General features: G+C 66.4%; 3 protein-coding genes across 5 annotated transcripts; 1 reads left to right on the top strand and 2 right to left on the bottom strand.

Annotated features, from left to right (window-relative positions):
- Positions 1 to 291: 291 nt before the first annotated feature.
- Positions 292 to 8,355, bottom strand: RASAL1 (RAS protein activator like 1). Its single transcript, XM_076353163.1, has 19 exons — positions 8,291 to 8,355; positions 6,638 to 6,694; positions 6,433 to 6,546; positions 6,258 to 6,319; positions 6,041 to 6,170; positions 5,089 to 5,170; positions 4,871 to 5,008; positions 4,488 to 4,576; positions 4,206 to 4,323; positions 3,961 to 4,114; positions 3,690 to 3,754; positions 3,449 to 3,561; positions 3,063 to 3,255; positions 2,837 to 2,974; positions 1,897 to 2,041; positions 1,466 to 1,641; positions 1,236 to 1,373; positions 507 to 642; positions 292 to 416 (listed from the first exon to the last, which is right to left on the bottom strand). Exons 1-19 carry the CDS (start codon positions 8,353 to 8,355, stop codon positions 292 to 294), a joined length of 2,238 nt encoding a protein of 745 aa, XP_076209278.1.
- Positions 8,356 to 12,042: 3,687 nt separating this feature from the next.
- Positions 12,043 to 15,643, top strand: WSB2 (WD repeat and SOCS box containing 2). Its single transcript, XM_076352596.1, has 9 exons — positions 12,043 to 12,104; positions 12,290 to 12,461; positions 12,572 to 12,807; positions 13,027 to 13,158; positions 13,723 to 13,823; positions 14,071 to 14,243; positions 14,485 to 14,598; positions 15,090 to 15,197; positions 15,415 to 15,643. Exons 1-9 carry the CDS (start codon positions 12,089 to 12,091, stop codon positions 15,575 to 15,577), a joined length of 1,215 nt encoding a protein of 404 aa, XP_076208711.1. The 5' UTR covers positions 12,043 to 12,088; the 3' UTR covers positions 15,578 to 15,643.
- A 1,302-nt stretch (positions 15,644 to 16,945) lies between these two features.
- RFC5 (replication factor C subunit 5) lies at positions 16,946 to 19,814 on the bottom strand. 3 transcript variants are annotated; one of them, XM_076352600.1, is made up of 11 exons: positions 19,762 to 19,814; positions 19,591 to 19,655; positions 19,367 to 19,503; positions 19,178 to 19,257; positions 18,757 to 18,830; positions 18,476 to 18,635; positions 18,220 to 18,301; positions 17,955 to 18,084; positions 17,669 to 17,746; positions 17,518 to 17,572; positions 16,946 to 17,237 (listed from the first exon to the last, which is right to left on the bottom strand). In XM_076352600.1, exons 1-11 carry the CDS (start codon positions 19,791 to 19,793, stop codon positions 17,141 to 17,143), a joined length of 990 nt encoding a protein of 329 aa, XP_076208715.1. In that variant the 5' UTR covers positions 19,794 to 19,814; the 3' UTR covers positions 16,946 to 17,140. The 3 variants fall into 3 exon arrangements, with proteins under 3 accessions (XP_076208715.1, XP_076208714.1, XP_076208716.1); XM_076352599.1 differs by having other exon boundaries at positions 17,518 to 17,746; XM_076352601.1 differs by lacking the exon at positions 19,762 to 19,814 and having other exon boundaries at positions 19,367 to 19,498; positions 19,591 to 19,650.
- Positions 19,815 to 22,267: the final 2,453 nt, after the last annotated feature.

Raw genomic sequence — 22,267 nt, 5'->3', positions numbered from 1 at the left:
TGTGCATGCGAGTGTGCATCGGGGTGTGCATGCGTGTGCCAGCTGCCCCACGCAGGGGCCGTCCCAGGCAGCACCCCGGGGTGCAGGGTCCCCATCACCCCCGCCCCGCAGCAGGGCTGCCCGTACCTGCCTGCCCCGGGCAGGGGGGCTCGGACGCCGCGCTGCCCTCTGGACCCTCGGCCCCCGCTGCCCTGCAGGAGAGGGACCCTCAGCACGCTCCCACCCTGCCCGCCAGCACCTGGGGTCCCCCGGGACCCCCCTGCTGCAGGCCAGGCCCCCCCCCCCCCAGCCTCACCACAGCCGGGCCCCCGCCCGCCGGAGGTGCCTGTAGAGGGTCTGCGCCGCCGCCGCGGGGTCCAGGGGATCGCTCCACTCGCCCAGCACCACGGTGCTGTGGGTCCGGCTGCACCCAGGCGCTGCCAACGACAGCAGCAGTGGGGGTGCTGGGGGACCCCCGCATCCCCTACCCAGGGGAAATCCCACCCTACGCTGCCTGCCGGCCTTACCGGTGCAGGCAGGCTGCAGGCAGCAGGTCCAGCGGCCGGCGCGGAAGGTGCCCGGGTGGCAGGTGGGCAGCATGGCCTCGTTGGTGCTGCTGGCCTGCCGCACCGCCCAGAGCCACTGCCACAGCTCCTGGCCGCTCTGCGGGGACAGGGAGGGAGGGTGGCACCCCACCAGGCACCCACAAGGCACCCTGCACTGGGCACTGCTGGCGGGGAGGAGGAGGAGGGTGGAGGCGGGCACGGGCCATGCTGACGGGGTCCCTGGCAGGGGTGGGCACCAGGGATGGTGGTGGGCACCAGGGCCAGGTGACCGGGAGTGACAGTTTGATGGCAAAGCTGCCCAGGTAGGACTTGGTGGGGAGATGGCACCGCAGGAGCCAGGGTAGCCCGGTGACCCCAGTGCAAATATGGCTGATACCGATAGGACCCACTGATCCCAGTATCCCAGAGCTAGTACCCCAGTGATCCCAGTACAGCCAGAGTAGGATACCCCAGTTTTCCCGGTACAGCCAGGGCCCAGACACCCCCTTGACCCCAGTACAGCCAGGGCTGGGCGCCCCAGGGTTCCCAGTACAGCCAGTGCCTGGGTATAGCTGGATTTGAGACCAGGACCATTCCCATTGTTCCCATGGAATCTGGGGGTGCCCCATGGCAGGGTGTTGGGGAGGGGGCTCCTGAGGTGCTGGGGTGGGGGGTTCCCGGGGTGCCTGGGACGGGGCGGGGGGCACTGACCTTGCACTGGATGTAGGTGGTGTGGAGCTGCCCGGCGCCATCCTGCGCCACGATCTGCATGACGTGGGGGTGCTGGAAGGTACCCTCGTCCACCTGCTCCACCGCCCGCATCCGTGGCACGGGGATGGAGCAGCGCACCTGGGAACCCCGAAACACCGCGTCTCACTGCACCCCCGTCCCCCGTCCCCCCAGGCACCTGACACAGGGTGGGGGTCACGGGCAGCACCCACCTGCCACTCGGGGGACTTGGCGTAGGTCAGGGCCTCGCTGCTTAGCCAGAAGTACCTCTTCTTGAAGGCGAAGCGGGGCAGCAGGACGGGCCCCCCCGCCGTGCGGGTGTGCAGGTACCCCTCCTTGATGGTGGCCGAGGGGCAGAAAAGTGCCGGCGGCACTGGCCCCTCACCCGCTGCAGCCATGGCACGGCCAGGCAGGGAGGCAGCGGCATCACCCCAAGTGCCACCGCCTCCCCCAGCCCGAGGATGCCCTTTCCCGGCCGTCCTGGCAGCATCCGCATGGCACTGAGCAGGTCCCCCTCCCTGGGGATGCTCCCAGGAGATGGGGGACAGCAGGGATGATGCCACCCATGTTGGGTGCTGGCATGGCCGAACCCAGCACCAGTGGTGCCCCCCATGCCCCCACGGTGCCCGGCGTGCCCGCTCACCCTCGGCGCTCTCCACCTCGACCAGGCCGTCCAGGAAGGCTTTGACGCGGGTGACGCTGGGCAGCAGGATGGCGTGCAGCGGGGCCATCCATGGCTCCTTGCCCTGGCCCAGCTGCAGCCCCAGGTTGCCGATGCTCTGCAGCGCCTGCCCCGCGCGGTGAAGGGCTTACGCTGCCGTACCCGCCATGGCGTGGAGGCTGCGGGGGGACACCCCCGCCTCCGGCTGCTCCCCTGAACCCCGGGGGCTTGGGAATTGGGGAGGAAAGTGGAAAAGCGGAGCAGCCCAGGGGGTGATAGGACACAACTGCTGCCCCAGGTCGGCTCCTGCGCTGTGCCTGATGCGTGGTGGCACGACCCGGTGACGGGCAGGGCTGGCCTCTAGCGGCGTGGGAAGGAGCAGCCCGTGGCACGTGGCATGGGGGCAGGAATGGCTCTGCCCTCCTTGGGGTCCCCATCATTCCCTGGGCTCACTGTCCCTCCGCAGGTTCCCTGTCCCTCCCCAGGATTCCCATCCCTCCCCTGGGTTCCTGCTGCTCCCCAGGGTCTCCCTGCCTTTCTGGGGTCCCCATCCCACCCTGGCATCCCCATCCCTTATGGGTCCCCATCTCTCCACAGGATCCGCATCCCTCCCTGAAGTCTCTGTCCTTTCTGAGGTCCCTCTGGAGTCCTGATCCCTTCCTGGGCTCCCCAGCCCTCCTTGAGACCCCCATCCCTCCTCAGGGTCCCCACCCCTGCTCGGGGTCCCTGTCCTTCCCCAAGGTCCCCATCTCTTTCAGGGTGCCCATCACTCCCCAGGGTCCCTGCCCTTCCCCAGGTTCCCCATCCCTCCTTGGGGTCCCCATCTCTCCCCAAGGTCCCCATCTCTTCTCCCAGGTCCCCATCTCTCCCAGTGGTCCCCATCTCTCCCCCAGGTCCCCATCCCTCCCCGGGCTCCTCGCACCTTGGCGAGCAGCAGGAGCGTGCGGCCGGTGCGGGTGTCGGCGTGCTGCTCCCGGAGGCTGAAGAGCTTCGGCGTGAGGATGGCGGGGGCGAAGAAGCGGAGGAAAAGAAACCCGCTGATGGAGAAATACCGCACCTCCTGGCCAGGGACAGGGACAGCTCAGGGCTCGGGGCGGTGGTCCCGGTGGCACGCGGACCCCCCGCCCCAGCCCTGCCGCCTGCCCCACCTCATGCTGCGCCGAGGGGAACCGCTCCTCCACCCGCCTGCGGAGCTGCTTGAAGGCCACCCTCATGATGAGGGGACACTTCTCCACCGAGCCCACGATGGCGTCGACGATGTCCCCCAGGTATCCCTTCAGCAGCTCCAGGCTGCTCTCCCGCACCCGTGCCTCCGACAGGGACCCCTTGAAGGAGATCCTCCTGTGGGGACACCGCCGGGTCAGGGGGCACCCGATTGCCCAGGAACGGGCCACCCTGAATTGGCCAAAAGCCGTTGAGGTGCCCCACGGGCTCAGCAGCAATGGGTGACCCCCTCCCGCAGGGGACACTGGGATGGGGATGTCTTGGGACGTGCCAGGCACCACGTCCCCCCCAGCCATCCCCCTGCACTCACCTGCTGCGGCTCAGCTCCATCTTGCCGGGGTCCAGCTCCACGTATTTCTTCTCCTCAAAGATGCGGTTCACCACGGGCTTCAGGACGTCGTGCAGGTAGGGCAGCCCCACCACCTGCAAGGGATGGGAAGTCACCATCGTTGTCCCCAAACTGTTCCCAGATGCCCTGCCTGGCTCTGTGCCCCAATGCCATCATAGGAGGGCGCAGCGGGGACCTGGCCGGTGTCCCCTTCCACACTCACCTTCATAAACTGCTCCACGGACTTGGAGGCCAGCGAGTTGGAGCGGAAGAGGGTGTTGGGGTCCGCTGAAAGAGCGCAGAGGCCGTGGCGAGGCGGGCACGGGGCGATGCCCCAGCCGTCCCTGGTGTGCCCGACCCCGCGGACACGTGGCACCTTTCCTGCTTCCCCCTTGGTGGCCCCACTCTTCTCCCCATGGAGGTCTGGGGGGACCCTGGCAATCCAGTTTCCTGGCTGGGGGGGTGCAGGTGGTCCCCCCAGTCCTGGCACTTACTGGTCCTGGCCAGCTCGTGGGCGGTGAGATAGTCCAGGAGGGGCACGGCCAGCCCCTGCCCCAAGAAGATCTTCACCAGCTTGGTGGCCACGTCCTGCCGGCTCTCCCCCGAGGTCACCTCCTCCAGGACGGCCAGGGCCGTGCCGGCGGGGGGCTGTGGGGAGGGCAGGGTGGGCACGGCAAGGCCCCCGCGCTGGGGTCATCCCCGGCTGCCCCTGAGGGTCCCTCCACCCCACAGCACCCACCTGGCCCGGGCAGAGGATGGGCTCGGTGAGGAGCTGGATGAGGGGCTGGTAGTAGGGGGGGGGCAGGACCCTGTCCTCCACCAGCCGCACGACCAGCCGCAGGGCGCCCAGCTGCCCCCTGCAACGACACGGGAGGGGCTTGGCCGGATCCTGCACCCACCGCCCTCCATCACCCCGGCTCCTTCCCAGCCGGGATGGGGGAGCGACCCCTGGGCACAGCCGCCCTGGGGAGCTGCTCATGCAGGGTGCAGGCAGCTGCCTGGCCCCGCTGCCTGCACTCACCCGTGGTCCTCGGTGGTGCTGGGGAAGGGCAGGAGCTGGAACCAGCCCTTGGTGGGGTCCGTGCGGATGGTGTCCAGGGGGAACTCGACCTGCGGGGCCGGAGGCAGGGTCTGAGGCGGGGGGGGGGGGACGTGCCAGCACCCTGTGCTACACCTCGCTTCCCCCGCCAGTGGGGACCCCTCCTCGGGGGAGAGCCCAGGACAGGCAGGGGGGCTGGATACGGCGCTGCCCCTGGCTCAGCGGCTGCACATACCCCTGCCCCCATCCCATCTCCATGGGTCCTGACCCATGGTCATCCAGATGCCAAGCACGGGGAGGGGCTGGGGGGTGCAGAGGTGCCCCTGGGGACCCTGCCCCGTGCCAGCGTGCCCCGAGGTCCTCACCCGTCCCAAGAAGTCGTTCTTGCCCACGATGTCCCAGTCCCACACCTCCACGCTCAGCATGGCCTCCCCCGGCTCGCCCTCCGCCAGCTCAAACTCCAGCACCTCGTCCCAGTGCGGGAAACGGGTTTTCTTAATCACCTGCCGGGGACAGGGACCGGTGGCTGCAGGGGACGAGGTGCCCGAGCCTCTGGGTCCCAGCACACAGCACCCTGACTCACGGCTGTCTCCAACGTGTGCCCGCAGCACGACACCCGGGCAAAGGGGTCCGAGGTGCCCGAGAGGTCCCGGGGGGCCAGGTCCCTGCGGGGAGGTGGGAGTCAGCGGGGGCGCAGCGGGCAGGGGGCCCGTCCCCGCCAGCATGGTCCCTGCACCCCTGTGCCCCCCCTTTCCCCCGGCTTGCCTGGGCACACCGGGCACCCGTGGGGCAGCTGACAGGTGCTGGGGGGATGCTGGTGAGAGTGGGTCCCCGTTCCCCAGCGCTCCTCCCCCAAACCCCCTCCTCCCCCAGTCCCTGGGGGCCAAATGGCACAGCGGGGGGGGGGGAGGCTCTGCTGTCCCTCCTGCCTGTCCCCATGGCCATCCCGTTGCCTTGGTACCCGCTTCGGTTGCCATGGCAGCGGGATGCTGCCTGTGCCACCTGCTCCGCTGCCAGCAGCCTGCCGTCTGGCAGCCGCCTGTGTGGGCACGCGCACACATACATGCAGACACGCGTGCACACCACACACCGCACACACGCACACACACCAGCGCGAAGCAGAGGGGCAGCCTGGGGCGTGCCTCAGTTTCCCCCAATTTTGAAACCAAAGGGGAGAAACCCAGCGCGAGAGCCAGCTGGCCTGACGGGGACCGTCCCCAGGTACCCCGTGGCCCTCTGGGCCACTCAGCTCTGCCCCTTGTCCCCTCGTCCTTGTCCCCGAGCAGGGCTGGCAGTGTCCGAGGCAGCGCATTCCCTGCTGAGACCCCACAGCATCGTCACACGCGGGTTGGCATCATTGACGTCCCCAAGCAGGACACAGCGAGGGCCCTTCCCGGTGCTGAGGGGGGAGTACGAGCCCCGTGCCACCGCCGTCCCCATCACCTCCCCTCCTCTCGCTGCCCAGACCCCCCCCAGCCAAAAATAAGACCCTGGGATGGCTGCGCCCCCATCGTGCCCTGCCAGCCCCCCGCTACCTGGCCTCGATGAGGTGACAGCGCAGCACCCGCGGGTGGCCCTGCTCGGGGACCCGCAGCTCCAGGTAGATCTCGCCCTGCACCTCCTTGTCGGGGTCCACGGGCGCCAGGCTGAGCCAGCTGTCAACACCTGCCGAGGGGGATGGAGTGGGTGCCCCGAGGCGTGGGGACGGGCCCCGCCGCCCCCCCTCAGCCCCCCGTTGTGCCCCCCACTCACCCCGCGGCTCAGCTGAGATCTGCTGGCGGCTGAGCGAGACCTTGCCGATAACGTCATCCTGCCTGCGAGGGCAGAGACACGGCGGGCGCTGAGGCCACTGGCGGGAACATGCCACCCCTCGGGGGGCTCCCCACGGGTGGCTGGTGCCCACCCGTGCCCCCGTTGCCCCCCCTACCCGATGGTGTCTTCATCCAGCACGTAAACAGTGAGGCTGCGGAAGCCGTGGGAGAGACGCAGGGTGTATTCCTCCCCCCAAAAAGGGTTCAGGCTCTTCCACACCGTGGCCGTCCTGCCGGTGATGGGAGAGGTGGCTGCACCCCCAGCGAGTTGGCCCGTCCCCCAGGCGTCCCCTCCCCGGGGTGGCGCGGTGTCCCCCCTACCTGGCCACCACCTCGTTGTCCACCTTGACCACGCAGTAGGGATCGCTGGAGCCGGACCTGGGCAGGGGATGTGGGTGCGCAGGGTCAGCCCCCCCACCTGGGGGTCCCACCAGTCCTCGGGGGCTACTGCTGGGGGGGGGGGGCTCAGGGGGCTGGATCCAAGCATCACTTCAAACCCCGCCAGTGAAGCGCCAGCCCCAGGGGGTGAGATGAGTTGCCCGGTCTCAGCCCAGCCCAGCAACTGACACCGGGAGGGGGACACCACCTTTTCCTGGCCCCCGCTGCAGGCCACCCCGAGCCATTGCCATCGTCCCGCATCCCCATGCCCCCCACCTGTGGGTACCGGTGTCTTGCCGGCGGCGCAGCCGAGCCCGAGTTTCTGTGGCAACCCACGGTGTCAGGGTGACACCAGCCTGGCCCAGGGCCCTTCCCAGGCTTAACCCCTTCCATGGGGGAGGACGGGGTGGAGGGGACAAGGGCCGGATCCAGGGCTCTTCCACCTGGTCCCTGCAAAGCCCCTTCCCCGCTCATTTACGGCAGCCGGACCTGCACCGAGGGATGCCAGCCCGGGGTGGCGTGCCTGGGGCGATGCTGGAGCCCCGAATCCCCAGCTGCTGGAGGCAGGGGATTACGGGAGGCGCTCCGGCAAGGAGCCAGACCCCGGGTGGGGCAAAGGAGGTGACCCCAGCCTCTGTCCCAGCCACAGAGTGGGGGACGGGAAGGTCCTGGGCTGAGGCTGGGGGCTCAGCACCGCTTGCTGTGAACCCCGGGCGATGTTGCATGCTGGCTAACCGACGGCGTTGTTAATCCCCAGGGGTATCTCAGCGCCTCCCAGTAGAGCAAAGCCCACGGCCCGGCTGGTCTGGCAGGGACAGGCAGGCAAACCTTGGCAGCGCGCTGTGGGGTCGACAGCTCCCGACTCCCCCCGAGAGCCCGGACGAGAGCAGGTCACCCCGAGCCCCTCCGCAGCCCCAGCACGGCTCCAAGCTGGATTTGGGGGGGCTGGGAGCGGCACCGGGCACCTCACCCCCATCACCCCCATGCTGGTGGGTCTGGATCACCCTGCCGTGCCCAGACCCCCCCGAAGTGGGGCACCCAGCATGGCACCATGACCCCTGCTGGGTGGGGAAACTGAGGCAGGGAGGCCCCGCTGCTCGCAGCCGTCCCTGGGAGCGGCCGGCGGTGCCAGGCTGGCACATCCGGAGGAGCCCGGGGCTGCCAGCTCCGCCGAGGCGTATCCACGAGGCAGGAGCAGGCAGGGGGTCTCCCTGTCCCCCTCAGCGCCCCCCCCCGCCTTGGGCACGGATGCCCAGCAGTTATGTGGGGGTGCGGGGGGCTGTGCCCCCCCAGTGCTACCCACAGCCTTGGGGGGACACCGTGTGCCCGCCCTGCTGGGGGGCACCAAGGGGATGCCCGAGGGGTTGGGGGGCTCATACACCTCCTGCGGGGGGGGTCTGAGGGGGGCTGGCAGTCCCCTGCCGCCCCCAGACCCTGCCTTTGGGGCAATGGGTCCCTGCCAGCATGGGTGCAAGCAGGGACCCCCAATACAGCAGGGAGAGCAGAGCACCCAGGGCACCCAGCCCCCCCCCGCCATGTCTCCCAGGGTGGGGGGCAGAGGGAAATTGGGGGGCGAGAGCCCCCCAAGCCACTCACACGTCCTTGGCAGGCAGGTCCTTCCCCTCCACCACCCGGCAGTGCAGGGAGGTGGTTTTGGCCATGCCGGCGAACTTCGGGGCGGGCGCCTAGGAGTCCATGGGGGGGCTCTGCAGTGGGTGCCCCGGGGTGCCCCGAGCCCCCCGCACCGCCGGTGGGGCTGCCGCCACCGGCCTCCTCCTCCTCCCCGACCGCTTCTCGCTGTCGCTTCTTCCTTTTTCCTCTTCTCAGTTGTTTTTCTCGCTGCTTCGCTCCCCACCTGCGCCGGAGCAGCGGGCGAGAGCAAGCGAGCCGGAGCGCGCGGGCACGCGGCGGCGGGCGAGCTTGGGTGGGCTGGCCTCGTGCCTACCGGCCCAGCGGACGAGCAGCTCGCCGTGGGGGTCCCCCTGCGCACCAGAGACCCACCGGCGTGGGCAAAGCCCCCCCCCCCCCCCCCGTTCTAGCAATGGGGAAACTGAGGCACAGGGCCATGGCAGAGCGCTGGCCCCTCGGGGAGGGGGCAGCTTCTGTCCCGTCGCACCCGAGTGGCACTAGGGACTGTCCCCGAGCTGGGGGGGGGAGGGGGGGTTCTCCCCGGACCCCAAAGTGGCAGTGGGTGCCATGGGGAGCCTGGCATGAGTGTCGGCCTCGGGGTGGGGATGCAGTGGAGGAAGCAGCCAGCTTGGGGGGGGCTTCTGGCACGGTGATCCCTGAGCCCCCCATGGGACCTTGCCCCCCACCCTGGGTGCCCCCTGCCCTTGCAGGGGACACCCTGAGCCAGCCCGGGGAGACTCCAGCAGATCCCGGGTGCCTGCGGGTGCAGCACCGCGACGCTCCCCAGATCCCCACACTCCCCACGCCCCGGCTTTTCCGCACGGGGGACCCCAAGCCGCAGTGCGGGGGGGGGGGGGGGCGGGGGGGATGAAGGAGGATGAGCACTGGGGGGTGAGGTCCCCCCTGTCCCCACTGCCCTGTTGGTGTGTGGCCCCCCCCCAGCCAGGCATAGCGGGGGGCATTGGGGGGGGCTGGAGGGATGGCGAATTTCGGGGGGGGGGGAGGTGCGGGGGTGGGCTGGCCAGATGTCTCCTGCGGTGACTCACCCAGGGCGGGCGTCACCGTGTGGGTGCTGGGTCCCTGGGGGGGTCACTGCTGGGGGTGTCACCATGTGGGTGCTGGGTCCCTGGGGGGGTCACTGCCGGGGGTGTCACTGCCAGGGGGCATCACCATGTGGGTGCTGAGTGCCTGGGGGGGTCACTGCCAGGGGGTGTCACTGTGTGGGTGCTGGGTCACTGGGGGGATCACTGCCAGTGGGTGTCACCGTGTGGGTGCTGGGTGCCTGGGGGGGTCACTGCCGGGGGTGTCACTGTGTGGGTGCTGGGTCCCTTGAGGTGCCACTGCTGGGGGGATGTCACCATGTGGGTGCTGGGTCACTGGGGGGATCACTGCCAGTGGGTGTCACCGTGTGGGTGCTGGGTGCCTGGGGGGATCACTGCCAGGGTGCGTCACCGTGTGGGTGCTGGGTGCCTGGGGGGGTCACTGCCGGGGGTGTCACTGCCAGGGGGCGTCACTGTGTGGGTGCTGGGTCCCTTGAGGTGCCACTGCTGGGGGGATGTCACCATGTGGGTGCTGGGTCACTGGGGGGATCACTGCCAGGGTGCGTCACCGTGTGGGTGCTGGATCCCTTGGGGGGGGTCATTGCCAGGGGATGTCACCATGTGGGTGCTGGTTCACTGGGGGGGGTGTCACTGGCGGGGGGTCACTGCCAGTGGGTGTCACCGTGTGGGTGCTGGGTGTCTGGGGGTTCACTGCCAAGGGCTGCCACCGTGTGGGTGCTGGGTGCCTGGGGGGGTCACTGCCAGGGGCTGTCACCGTGTGGGTGCTGGATCCCTTGGGGGGGTCACTGCCAGGGGATGTCACCGTGTGGGTGCTGGATCCCTTCGGGGGGGTCACTGCCAGTGGGTGTCACCGTGTGGGTGCTGGGTGTCTGGGGGTTCACTGCCAGGGGCTGCCACCGTGTGGGTGCTGGGTCCCTGGGGGGGGTCACTGCCAGGGGGTGTCACGCAGTGGGTCCTGGGTCCTTGAGGTGCCACTGCTGGGGGGATGTCACCATGTGGGTGCTGGGTCCGTGGGGGGGTCACTGCCAGGGGGCATCACCGTGTGGGTGCTGGGTCCCTGGGGGGGTCACTGCCAGGGGGTGTCACTGTGTGGGTGCTGGGTCCCTTGAGGTGCCACTGCTGGGGGGATGTCACCATGTGGGTGCTGGGTCACTGGGGGGATCACTGCCAGGGTGCGTCACCGTGTGGGTGCTGGATCCCTTGGGGGGGGTCACTGCCAGGGGATGTCACCATGTGGGTGCTGGGTCACTGGGGGGGGGTGTCACTGGCGGGGGGTCACTGCCAGTGGGTGTCACCGTGTGGGTGCTGGGTGCCTGGGGGTTCACTGCCAGGGGCTGTCACTGTGTGGGTGCTGGGTCCCTGGGGGGGGGTCACTGCCAGGGGCTGTCACTGTGTGGGTGCTGGGTGCCTGGGGGGGTCACTGGCGGGGGATGTCACGCAGTGGGTCCTGGGTCCTTGAGGTGCCACTGCTGGGGGGATGTCACCATGTGGGTGCTGGGTGCCTGGGGGGGTCACTGCCAGGGGGCATCACTGTGTGGGTGCTGGATCTCTGGGGGGGGTCACTGCCAGGGGGTGTCACTGTGTGGGTGCTGGATCCCTTGAGGTGCCACTGCTGGGGGGATGTCACCATGTGGGTGCTGGGTCACTGGGGGGGGGTCACTGGTGGGGGGTCACTGCCAGTGGGTGTCACTGTGTGGGTGCTGGGTCACTGGGGGGGGGTCACTGGTGGGGGGTCACTGCCAGTGGGTGTCACCGTGTGGGTGCTGGGTCACTGGGGGGGTCACTGCCAGGGGGCACCACCGTGTGGGTGCTGGGTCCCTGGGGGGGTCACTGGCGGGGGGTGTCACGCAGTGGGTCCTGGGTCCTTGAGGTGCCACTGCTGGGGGGATGTCACCATGTGGGTGCTGGGTCTGTGGGGGGGTCACTGCCAGGGGGCATCACCGTGTGGGTGCTGGGTCCCTGGGGGGGTCACTGGCGGGGGGGTCACCGCCAGTGGGTGTCACCGTGTGGGTGCTGGGTGCCTGGAGTCCCCCTTGGGGCTTGACATCTGCCTGCGCCCCCAGCCTGGAGGCCAGGCCCCCCTGCCGCCAGCCCCACAGCACCCGGGGGGGGCCGGGGGACCAAGGCGTCCCCATAGGGGAGGTCTTAGCGCGGCTCGGTGCTCTGTTTGCCGTCCGACCTGTTCCCCGGGTGCCCTGTGCCCGCGTCCCTCCCGCTGCCGCCCCGTGGCTCGGGGAGCGGCAGGGCCCCGGGGCAGGGCAGTCCCCGGGGTCCGCCCTGTGCCGTCGCTTCTCCTGCCCGGGGGCCTGCGCTCTGCTCGCCCCTCCGCCCCCCCCCGCCCCGAGCCCATCCCCGGAGAGCCCGGGGCGGCAGCCATCCCCGGGAAGCCCCCGGCAAGGGGGTCCCTCCCCGGGCACCTTCCCCCCCCCCCCCCCGCAGCACGCCGGTGCTCCCCGGGCCCCGGCTGCCGTCGCCCAGGCCCAGGCCTCGGCCGGGCCGCGGCGGGGCGGTGCCGCCGGAGGAGGAGGAGGAGGAGGAGGGGGAGGCAGCGGGGCTCCCCTCACCGCGCCGCCGCCGCCGCCGCTACCGCCACCCTGGGCCTGGGCCTGAGCCTGGGCCCGCGGAGGCCGCGCCCGGCCCGGCGGGGCCTTGCCGTGGCCGGGCGGAGGCGGCGGGGCCGGGCCGGGTGGGCCGCGGAGCCGCCATGAAGCCGAGCGGAGGTGAGGCGGGGCGGCGAGCGGCCGCCGGGCTCCGCGGTGACCGGGGCCGCCTCGCTGAGGGCCGGGGAAGCGGGTACCCCCCCCCCCCCCCCCCCTCCGGGACCCCCTATCCCCACGGGGAGGGCGGGAGGAGCGGGGTGAAGCCCAGACCGGGGTGGGGGTAACGTGGCTGTCCCGCCGCCCAGAGGAGCCGGTCCTGCTGGCGGAGCTGAAGCCGGGCCGTCCCCAGCGCTACGACTGGAAATCCAGCTGCGAGACCTGGAGCGTGGCCTTCTCCCCCGACGGCGCCTGGTTCGCCTGGTCGCAGGGACACTGCGTGGTCAAGCTGATCCCCTGGCCCCTGGAGGAGGCCGAGCTGTGAGTATGGGGGGGCGGCTGGATGGACAGGGGGTGCACGGAGCCGGGGTGGAGGATCCTGGGGGGCCAGGCTGTCCCGGGGGTAAAGGTGCGTCCCTCCTTTCTCCCAGCGGCTGCAAAACCTCGGAGCGCAAGAGCCGCGGCAGCAAAGCGGAGGCGAGGAGCCGAGGGGTGGCCAAGGAGAAGACGCTGGAGTGCGGCCAGATCGTGTGGGGCCTGGCCTTCAGCGCCTGGCCGGTGGCAGAGGCGGGGGAGACGGACCCCGCCTGCGCCGTGGGTCTTCCCTGCCTGATCCTGGCCACCGGGCTCAACGATGGGCAGATCAAGGTCTGGGAGGTGCAGACAGGTGAGCGGCCCTCGCCGACAGCGGGAGCAGTCATGGCTTCAGGCTGGTGTCTCTCCCCATGCTCTCCCTTGGAAGGAGATCCTGTCTCCATCCTTCCCCAAATACTTCCCCGGGGTGAGCGGGAGCCCCTGCCCTGTCCCAAGTGGGGCTGCCTGCGCGTGAGGGGCACTGCCTCGTTCCCCGTGGAGGGACGGCGCTCAGCGCGGCTCCTCTCCACAGGACACCTCCTCTTCAGCCTCTTGGGGCATCAGGACGTCGTCAGAGACCTGAGCTTCGCTCCCAATGGAAGCCTCATCCTTGTGTCGGCCTCGCGGGACAAGACCTTGCGTGTCTGGGACCTGAGCAGAGATGGTAGGAGCATGCAGGGATGTCCCCGGTGCTAGGTCACCCCTGGCTGAGGCTGGGCTCTTCAGCGGGAAAGCGGGGAGAAGCCCGCCTCGGTAGGGGAGATGGTGGGAGAGGATCTTTGGGAATAGTGTTCAAGGCAGAAGGGGAGAGTCCTGCGACACGGAGCAGAGCCGTCCTCTTCCAGGTGGGGCCTGGGATGTGCAGGAGGGGGTTGCAAGTAGACAGAGCTTGGGGTCTGCCCAGGGGAACACCCCAGCCCCACGTGCATTCGCTCTTGGGAAAGGGAGGGGAGAGCAGGGGCAGGGCCCAGCGCTGCTTCTCATTTTCTTTACTGAAGGAGTGGTTAAACATTGGCACAGGCTGCCCAGGGAAGTGGTTGAGTCCCCATCCCTGGAGGTATTTAAAAGACGTGTAGATGAGGCGCTGAGGGCCATGGTTTAGCGGGCATGGGGGTGTTGGGTCGACGGTTGGACTCGATGATCTTAGAGGTCTTTTCCAACCTTAATGATTCTATGATTCTATGATTCTATGCTCCCTTCTCGTGACTCGTGTGTCTGCCGTCCCCAGGGCGGCAGGTCCAGGTGCTGTCGGGCCACGTGCAGTGGGTCTACTGCTGCTCCATCTCCCCGGACTGCAGCATGCTCTGCTCCGCTGCCGGAGAGAAGTCGGTGAGTCCTGCAGGATGGGAGCCATCCCGTGTCCTGCTGAATCCAGTGCTCCCCTTGGCCCCCATGCGAGAAGCCCCGCTATGAGAAGGGGCCAGGCCAGAGCCACCTTCCCTCCTCGGCCGTTCTGGTTCTCCATGGAGGAGCTGGGACCAGAGCCCATGTGCCTTAAACCCCGAGGGGGAGATGCTTCTCCTCCGTTCCTGCCCCGGGGATGTTCCCAGCCTCAGCCCCTGCCCGTGTCCTGCAGGCGCTGCTGTGGAGCATGCGGTCTTACACCCTCATCCGGAGGCTGGAGGGGCACCAGAGCAGCGTGGTGTCGTGCGACTTCTCGCCAGATTCGGCGCTCCTCGTCACCGCCTCCTACGACGCCTGCGTCATCATGTGGGACCCCTACACCGGGGAGCAGCTGAGGACGCTGCGGTATGGAGCCGGGGGGCTGGTGAGGGACCGTGGAAGGGGGACAGCAACGCCGTGGGGGATTGTTGGGGCTAGGCGTGGCCTTCCCTTCTAGTTGGGCACAGCCAGCACCTCTCCCCTGTCTCCAGCGGCTGAAGGGGGGCTCTGACTTGCTGGGTTTGGCCCCTCTGCCAGCCCCGGAACACCGGGGATGGGGCTCACGGCAGCCTGGGGCTGACGCTGGGTTTGTTCTCCCCACCCGCAGCCACGTCCCCTTGCACTCAGCGGTGGACTACAGCAGCGAAGTCCACACCAGCTCCCTGCGCTCCGTCTGCTTCTCTCCTGAGGGCCTCTACCTGGCCACGGTGGCGGACGACAGGTGAGTGAACCCCCTTGGGGACCTCTAGTGGGAAGAGGGTCCCAGGATGACAGTACCAAAACGAACCAGGAGCTCAGGACGTGCCCGTGGGGAGCAGACCTCGCATGCCAGGTCCCCACCAATGCCCAGCGTAAGGGGAAAGGGCAGGCTGCCTGGGACACCGCGGCTTGGCTGTGGCAAGGGGTAGCAAGGTCAGGGCCCTGTCGCCCCTCTTGAGTGATGAGCCGGGGCCCGTGTCCTGCGTGCCGTGCCGCCCTCACTGTCCCCGTCAGCCCAGTCACTAGCTCTGTCTGCGTCCAGCTCAGCTCTACAGGGGACAGTGCCTCCCGCCTTGCTGCCGTGTTGTGACGGTCCTGGGATGCTCTAAGCCCATGGGAAGAAAATCCTACTCCAGAGTTTGCATGCATTCAGGTGAACCCAGAGGCTTTATTTTAGCTGCAGGCACTGCGTGGATGTGGGCCTGGCATCGTGTCCCCTCCCTTTCTCCTTAGGCTCCTGAGGATCTGGGCGTTGGAGCTGCGGTCTCCGGTTGCGTTTGCTCCCATGACCAACGGCCTGTGCTGCATGTACTTTCCACACGGCGGTTTCATTGCCACGGGGTGCGTATGCGGGAGAAGAGAGCGGGGAAACACGTGGCTGCTCCCTCCTCCTGCAGCTCTGGGTCTGCTCAGCAAATTCTGGGCTTCCCTGGGGGTGCAGGCTGGTTTCCTGGGCTGGGGAGCGCGTGGTTGCTGCGAGCTGGGGATATCTGGGGGTAATTGAGTTTTCTCGCGACGCTCTGCCCTGTGCTCACGGCTTGTTTGGGTCCCGTTGCAGGACCAGGGATGGCCACGTGCAATTCTGGACTGCTCCAAGGGTCCTCTCGTCGCTAAAGCACTTGTGTCGCAAAGCTCTGCGCACCTTCCTGACGACGTACCAGGTCCTCGCGCTCCCCATTCCCAGGAAGCTGAAGGAATTCCTTACTTACCGGACCTTTTAAGGCAGTGGAGAAAGCGGAGGCATGGAGGCGAGAGCCCTCTGCCCAGCGGCGGGGCTCGGCCTGGGTCAGAGGAGACACCGCAGCAACGACGTCTCGCTGATTCGTGAGCCGTGGGGCAGGAGGATTGCTACTCCCCTTGTTTTGGGGCTGTGTCTGTGAACGTGGAGGGATTTTTCGGTATAATAATACTAGAACCCAACAAAAATGCATGCAGAGGGCAAGGGGCACAGCTGCGGTGGCCCCGCAGGGGACACAGGTCCCCCTGTCTCCCTGCTGTCTGCAAGTTTTGGGTCAGGTGCTTTTGCTTCCAAGTGCAATGTTGTGGGTTGAAGGTTAGCAGCCGCAGTCTGAGCGGAGCTTTTGTCGTTCGTACGAATACGGGGCTGCGACCGTCCCCGACAAAACCGACCCTCACCGGGACCGGTTTGTACTGTTGCCGGAGGAGCGCGGGCTCTGCCGCTCTCCTGGTCTGGGCGTGATTTGGACAAACCCGAGCAGGTCTCTGCGGATTAGGCGACAGCGATGACAGAATAAAAAAATTATTCCTCACGTCTTTCCTCTTGGCTCGTAGAGGTGACCTGGGGAATACCTGGCAGGGCAGGCTCCAGCGGGCTGGGGCCCAGGGCCTCCAGCCTTCCTGCTGCGGCTGTCGGGGCGGCAGCGAGTGCTCGCTCGGCTCTGAAGTGCAGCAGACCAGGGAGTGTTCAGCGGTGGGTGCTGGGGAGGATCAGTCCACCGTGAAGGTGGGACACGGGGCTTCACACAGCCCCCAGCTCCCGTTCCTCTGTTGCTTTCTCTCCCCGCTGGAACTCGGCACTCCAGCAGCCCCGTGTCGGGACATGCTGTGCATGAAGCAGTCTCGTGTGCTTGTCTCCCTCCAGCTTAGCCGGTCTCTGGAGTGACAGCATGTGCTTTGAGCCCCCTGCATGCTAGAGGGCTCGGTCTGTGCACGAGCCCGAAGCCGTGACCCCAGCTGATGGAGAAGATGGGGAATGTCTCCTCTAAAATGCTCCCCGGGATGTTTTCCCTTGCGAGCAGCTGAACCCAGAAAGCTGGCGTTTCCCTAACCCGTACAGGTGTCGCCCACAGCTGCGTCCCCTCTTGTAACAGGGATGTCACGGCAAGAAACTGCGCCGTCCCCGCACAGCTTGCTGTGCACGGCTGCCCCGCTCGGCTGCATGAGCGACGGGGTGGCACAAGCTCTGCCCTGCAAGGAAGGGAGGTTTTGCAGGCAGGTGACAGCAGCTGGACTTCAGCCTGTGCGGGCGCAAGGCCTTTGCAATGGGACAGGGGCAGGGGGTGAGGCTCGACCACCTCCCTTCGGTCCTTGCTGTACGGGAGGGAAAAGAAAAGACAAGTGCAACCTGCTGGGCTTTAGAGGCATCTGTATTTCCCGGTGAAGCTTAGAAACAACGCTGCCCGACTCGCGCGCCCCGGCTGCGGGCTCAAGGCTTGCGAAAAGGAAGTGGAAAGCTGCAGGGAGCAGCTCCGGGCATGGGGCTGACGATCCCTTCCAGCTTCCGCGAGATCCGGCTTTGCAAGCAAGGATCCACCCGGCAGGACTCAGGCTTCGGCCACAATCAGGTCCCTGGTGACTTGGAAAGCCGCGATGAGGGAGCTCAGCTGAATCTTTTCACTGGTCCCAGCAGCCAGCCGGTACCTGGAGCAGGGGGCAAGGGCAGGTTTGGGTGTTTACACCACCGTCCGCGTCCCGACAAAGCGATGGCCCCAAGCGAGCAAGCCAAGCGCAGTGCTGGCGGGTTTATGCGGCAGGGACGGATGCACAGGGGCTGTGGGCGTCTGCCAGCGGTGCCCACCGGCTGCCAGGACTCGGCACAGTGCAGTAGCGGTGACCCCCGCGGGGTGAGCGCGCTGGCAGCCCCCCCCCGCCTCCAGCCAGGGTGTTTCGGGGCAAGGAGCGGGGGTGAGCAGACACTTACTCGATGTCTGCCATTTTGATCAGCAGCTGAATGCGGACCGAGGGCGGGAAATCAACTGCGGAGAGAAGGAGATGGCGTGGGTCAGTGCGGGCTGGGGGGGGACGGTTGGCCCTCCCAGGGTCAGCCAGGAGCCGGCCCCGCAAGCCCCTACCTCTGTGCACAAACAGGTGGATCTCGGTGAGGATGTCCTGCAGGGCCAAGCCCTTCAGCGTCTTCAGCTCCGTGATTTCTGAGATGAGAGCGAGTGAAGGGCTTTCTTCCAGGCCTTTCCCTGCGGGATCCCACTCCTCATCCCCGCGACAACCGCGAGGACCCTCCCCAGCGAGCAGCACCCACCCCAGCCGGAGCAAGAGGTCACAGGACGGGAAGCCCTGGCAAAGAGGAGGATTTACAGCAGTGGGGGTTAAATCCCAGGGCCGGCGGAGGAAAAAGGATACTGCGATAGGCGGTGGAAAAGTCCTGGTTCAGCATCCAGTCGAGGATGTTGGCAATGTCAGACTTGAGGGGGTGTCCCGTGCAGGTGTAGACGTTCTCCTCCGTCACCTTCCCAAAGGCCATGGTGGTGCTCTGAGGATAAGGAGGGTGGAGGAGGGATGAAGAGCTCGGCCTTTCCTCCACTGACCCCTCCAGGGCAGCCGCCTGCGTGGGGCCGACCGCTGCCGGCTTACACGAGGGGAGAGCGGCCACGGCCACGGTCCGTACCTGCAAGATATTGAGGGCCCTGCGCATGTCACCGTTCGAGAGGGTAACCAGAGCCTTCATCCCATCCTCAGTCACATCCACCCTGGAAAACAAGACCTGGGGCTGCAGAGGGAGCCAGCGCTGCTGGAGGGAAATATAACTGCGGAAAACGCAGCCCGCTGCTCCTCCCCATGGAGGGGAATGGGGAAGAAGGGGGTGCGGAGGATGCTATGGAGCCCCCCCACGTCCCGTGCTGCCCCCCCCTCCCCCGGCTCACCCCTCCTCCTGTATGACGTGCCGCAGCCGGGGCACCATCAGCTCCGGGGTGAGGGGGCCGAAGCGGAAGCGTGTGCAGCGGGACTGCAAGGCGGGGATGATCTTGGAGAGGTAGTTGCAGATGAGGCAAAAGCGGGTGTTTTCCGTGAACTTCTCGATCACTGCAAAGAGGAGGGAGCAGGGGCTGGTCCTCATTTGCCACCTCGTGCAGGCTCCCACCCCGCGCTGGGCTGGGAAAGGCTGAAGGGGTGCTGGCAATGAGGGCTCCCCAGCACCCCTCACCTCGCCTCAGGGCGTTCTGAGCATCCTGGGTCATGGCGTCGGCTTCATCCAGGATGACGAGCTTGAAGCCTTTCCTTAAAAAGGGAGAAAAAAGGGGGTGGCTTTGCTCCCGGCTGCTGGCTTGGTGCTGGAGAAGGGGGAGCAGGGGACGCTTATTCCCAGCGTGACCCCTGCGAACGCTCCCAGGGAGCCCTCCTTTCCCCTCCGGACCAGCATCTTTATCACCCGTCCTTACCACCCTCATCCTCCCCGCTGGCAGGGCGCCCCTGACTCCTTCCCATCTGCTCCGGCACACTTCCCACCCCAGGAGCCGCCCCCCCCCCAAAACCCACCTCCCAAGCAGAGCGCCGGGGCAGGCTGTGTCGGAGGGGGGGATGACAAAGGGATGGGGAGCTTTGGGAAGCGCAGACCCGCCACTTACTTAAAGATGGTCCTGGTGCTGGCGAAGCTCAGGATGGGGCCTCGGACGATGTCGATACCCCGGTCATCGGAGGCGTTGAGCTGGAGGGAGACGGCGTGGGAGACGGCGTGGGAGACGGCGTGGATCTGCATCCCTGCCTGAGGATGCACCCAGGGGTGGGGGGGACCCCCCCATCCCATCCCCACTTACCTCCAGCACCATGGAACCAAACTCCCGCTCCCGGTAGAGCTGCTTGGCGCAAGCGAGGATGGTGGAGGTCTTACCGGTACCGGGAGGACCGTAGAGGAGAAGATGCGGGAGCCGATCCTCGCTGATGAACCGCTGCACTGGAGAAAGGATAACGGGGTTGGGGGGGTGCCCGGTACCCCCCCTCCCCCCCCCACCCCGGGCGGTGTGGTGGGGGTGTTACTTACCGGTGCTGAGGATATCCCGGTGAGACACCAGCTCCGACAGCGCTTGCGGCCGGTACTTCTCCACCCTGCACCGGAGAGAGCGCACCGCGGGTGAGGGGGGGGGGGGGGGTGTCAGCCCGGGGCAGCGCTCGCCGCTTCCCCCCCCCCCCCCCCGCCCCGCTCCGGTCGTACCACGGGAGGTTCCCGCCGCCCGGCCGCGCCATCTTCCCTCGCCTGACGAGAGCGCCGGGACGGGGGGCGGGAGCGGGCGGGGCGGCCCTACGGCCGCCCCGCCCGCTCCCGCCCCCCGTCCCGGCGTCGGCGGGAAGAGCCCGCGGGGGGGCGGTTGGAGCTGAGGTAAAGCTCGGTCCGGGGTTGGGGGGAAGAGGCCTCTTACTCGCCAGAGTCGCCTCAGAAGGAAGAGGAGTCCCGACGGCGGGAAGCCATCCGTCGGGGAAGCAGAGGTGACGGACGGGGAACGTGCCGGAGGGGGGGAATCGTGGGGGAATCCTGCGGCTGGCGAGGGAAGGGGAAACGTCGAGAGCTCCAGGTCGAGTCCTGTAGAAAGCCGGAGAGCTGCCAGAGGGCAGCTGCTTTCCTAATTTTCCTCCCTTCTCTCCCCCCCCCCCCCCCCCCCCGCCATTTCCCCCCAGCCCCATAAGGGAAAGCAGGAGCTCGAAGCTGAGCTCAGCAAGCCTCAGCCGTTCACAGAATCACTGAGGTTGGAAAAGACCTCTAAGATCATCGAGTCCAACCATCGACCCAACACCACCATGTCCACTAAACCATGTCCCAAAGCGCCTCATCTACACGGCTTTTAAATATTTCCAGGGACGGTGACTCCACCACTTCCCCGGGCAGCCTGTTCCAATGTTTAACCACTCTTTCAGTAAAGACATTTTTCCTCACGTCCAAGTTCCTCTGGGCGCGTGGCGGCCGCGACAGATGGCCCTTCCGATGGCAGGCGAGGAGCTGCGAGAGGTCCTTCCCGAGCACCTGGGAACCACCTGGGAGGTGCGACCTGGAGCCCTGACGGGCTCGGGCTTCTCCCCTACATAGCAGGTCTGGAGCTGCTGTTCTCTCCTCGCTTCTGCCTTCGCCTGGGGCAGGCTCTTGCCCTTCAAAATTGATTTTTCCAAGCGTTTCTTCCTCCCCTCCCCTCCCCTCCCCTCCCCGGCCCCATCCTTAGTAAATCTTGAGCTCCAGACCAGGCAAAATCTTTGGAGGGGGCAAGCAAAGTCTTCTGCTTGCGGCCAGTGCGTGCGCTCAGATCCGCGGTGATATTTCTCATGGGCGATTTCACCTCTTTCTTGACCAGATTGCTTTAAAGATTATTATTTTTTTTTTTTAATTGTTTGTTGTTTAACGTTCTTAAAATTGATGGGGGCGTCCCCCCGCAATGATTCTGCATCGTTAGGACCGGCTGAATTATTAACCAGTGCCTGAGCTGCCTGTCTTGGCTTATTTACCTATTATACCTCTTGGGTAGGGGACCGGCAGGTCACATCAGACTTGGTAAACAGCGCTGTGAATTTATATCACTATCGATAGGTCCGTTAACAGCCCTGAGGCATCAGGCGCATCCCTTCGGAAGAAGACAAAGGAATTCCGGGTAGCCGGTGGCTCTGCGTGGTGGCAGAGATGATGGTGGCAGAGGTGATGACGGTGGCAGAGATGCTCTTTCGCAGGGAAGAGAAACGGGGGCTCCTCAAGAGGCAAAGTCCAAAGGATGGACCCATCCATCGCGGAGGCAGAGATGCTGTTCGGCATGTTAATAATAAAGAAATAAAAATGCTAATATCAGAAAGGCCCCTTGCATGCGGAGCGGCACCCAGCCTTTAAGACAAACGGAGACAACCCCGAATTTAAGGGGTCAGCAACAAGCCAGGGCAACGATTTAGCACTTGTGGCCGATGGTCAACGGCACGCAAAAGCCTCGTGGGGTGGTTTTATGGGGGGTTTGGTGACAAAAGCCTTGTGTGACGCTGCGGGGACTCTCAAGCCAGTGAAGGGTTGGTTTCGCAAGGGTGGGTTTGGTTGGGGTTCGCCCGGCGGGTGACGAGCCGGCCGTGCTGAGGGGATGCCCTCTCCCTTCCCAGCTGGATGCCGTGCCCCAGCAGAGCGTCCTCCTTGCTAGGCGCCGCATGAAAATGAACCTGATTTCAAGAGACTCTCGGTAGCTCCGAGCTCACGGACATGCAAGAAAACCAACATAGGTGAATTAAGTCATTACAAGATACATTTTATATAAACCGATTGTGCCAAAACCAACTTCTGTTTAAGAAATGAAGCAGTTAATGTTGCTTGAGTGACAACGCACACAGCTAGCACGTGTACGAAATCCAGGCACTGATAACGATGGAAATGAATAATTCAAGCTGTCCAAGGCTGTAGAATAGAAAAACACAGGTTTTCTTATTGATCTCAGGCCTGTTCCCGCTGCCTGCAACATGCATCCGCCTTTTGCACTGCAGGCCGCCCCAGCTTGGAGCGTGTGAGTTGTCCCACCGACTGCGATAGGGTATTTTTGGGGAGCGTGAGGTTCAGGGTACACCCGAAATCACTGCAGGTCTTCTGCTGCTGGTGGTTTTGGGTTGGGTGTTTTTTTCCCAGCGGAGTCTCCCTGCTTCCACTTTATTTTATTTTTATTTTATTTTATTTTATTTTACTGTATTTTACTTCATTTTATTTTTCTTCA

Source organism: Aptenodytes patagonicus, chromosome 15, assembly GCF_965638725.1.
Source record: "Aptenodytes patagonicus chromosome 15, bAptPat1.pri.cur, whole genome shotgun sequence".
Lineage (NCBI taxonomy): Eukaryota > Metazoa > Chordata > Aves > Sphenisciformes > Spheniscidae > Aptenodytes > Aptenodytes patagonicus.
This window is presented reverse-complemented; position numbering and strand designations above follow the sequence as displayed.

Bases quoted from the DNA above. Each gene is read 5' to 3' on its own strand.
- RASAL1 (XM_076353163.1), bottom strand. From the start codon at position 8,355: ATGGCCAAAACCACCTCCCTGCACTGCCGGGTGGTGGAGGGGAAGGAC. The intron at 4,577-4,870 runs GTGAGGACCTCG...CCGGCCCCGCAG, and splicing joins AGAACGACTTCTTGGGACGG to GTCGAGTTCCCCCTGGACAC. The intron at 1,374-1,465 runs GTGGGTGCTGCC...CGGGGTTCCCAG, and splicing joins CCAAGTCCCCCGAGTGGCAG to GTGCGCTGCTCCATCCCCGT.
- WSB2 (XM_076352596.1), top strand. The intron at 13,159-13,722 runs GTAGGAGCATGC...TGCCGTCCCCAG, and splicing joins CTGGGACCTGAGCAGAGATG to GGCGGCAGGTCCAGGTGCTG. The intron at 14,599-15,089 runs GTGAGTGAACCC...CTTTCTCCTTAG, and splicing joins GCCACGGTGGCGGACGACAG to GCTCCTGAGGATCTGGGCGT.
- RFC5 (XM_076352599.1), bottom strand. From the start codon at position 19,793: ATGGCGCGGCCGGGCGGCGGGAACCTCCCGTG. The intron at 18,085-18,219 runs GTACGGACCGTG...CCTTATCCTCAG, and splicing joins GGGCCCTCAATATCTTGCAG to AGCACCACCATGGCCTTTGG. The intron at 17,238-17,517 runs GTAAGTGTCTGC...CCCCTGCTCCAG, and splicing joins ATCAAAATGGCAGACATCGA to GTACCGGCTGGCTGCTGGGA.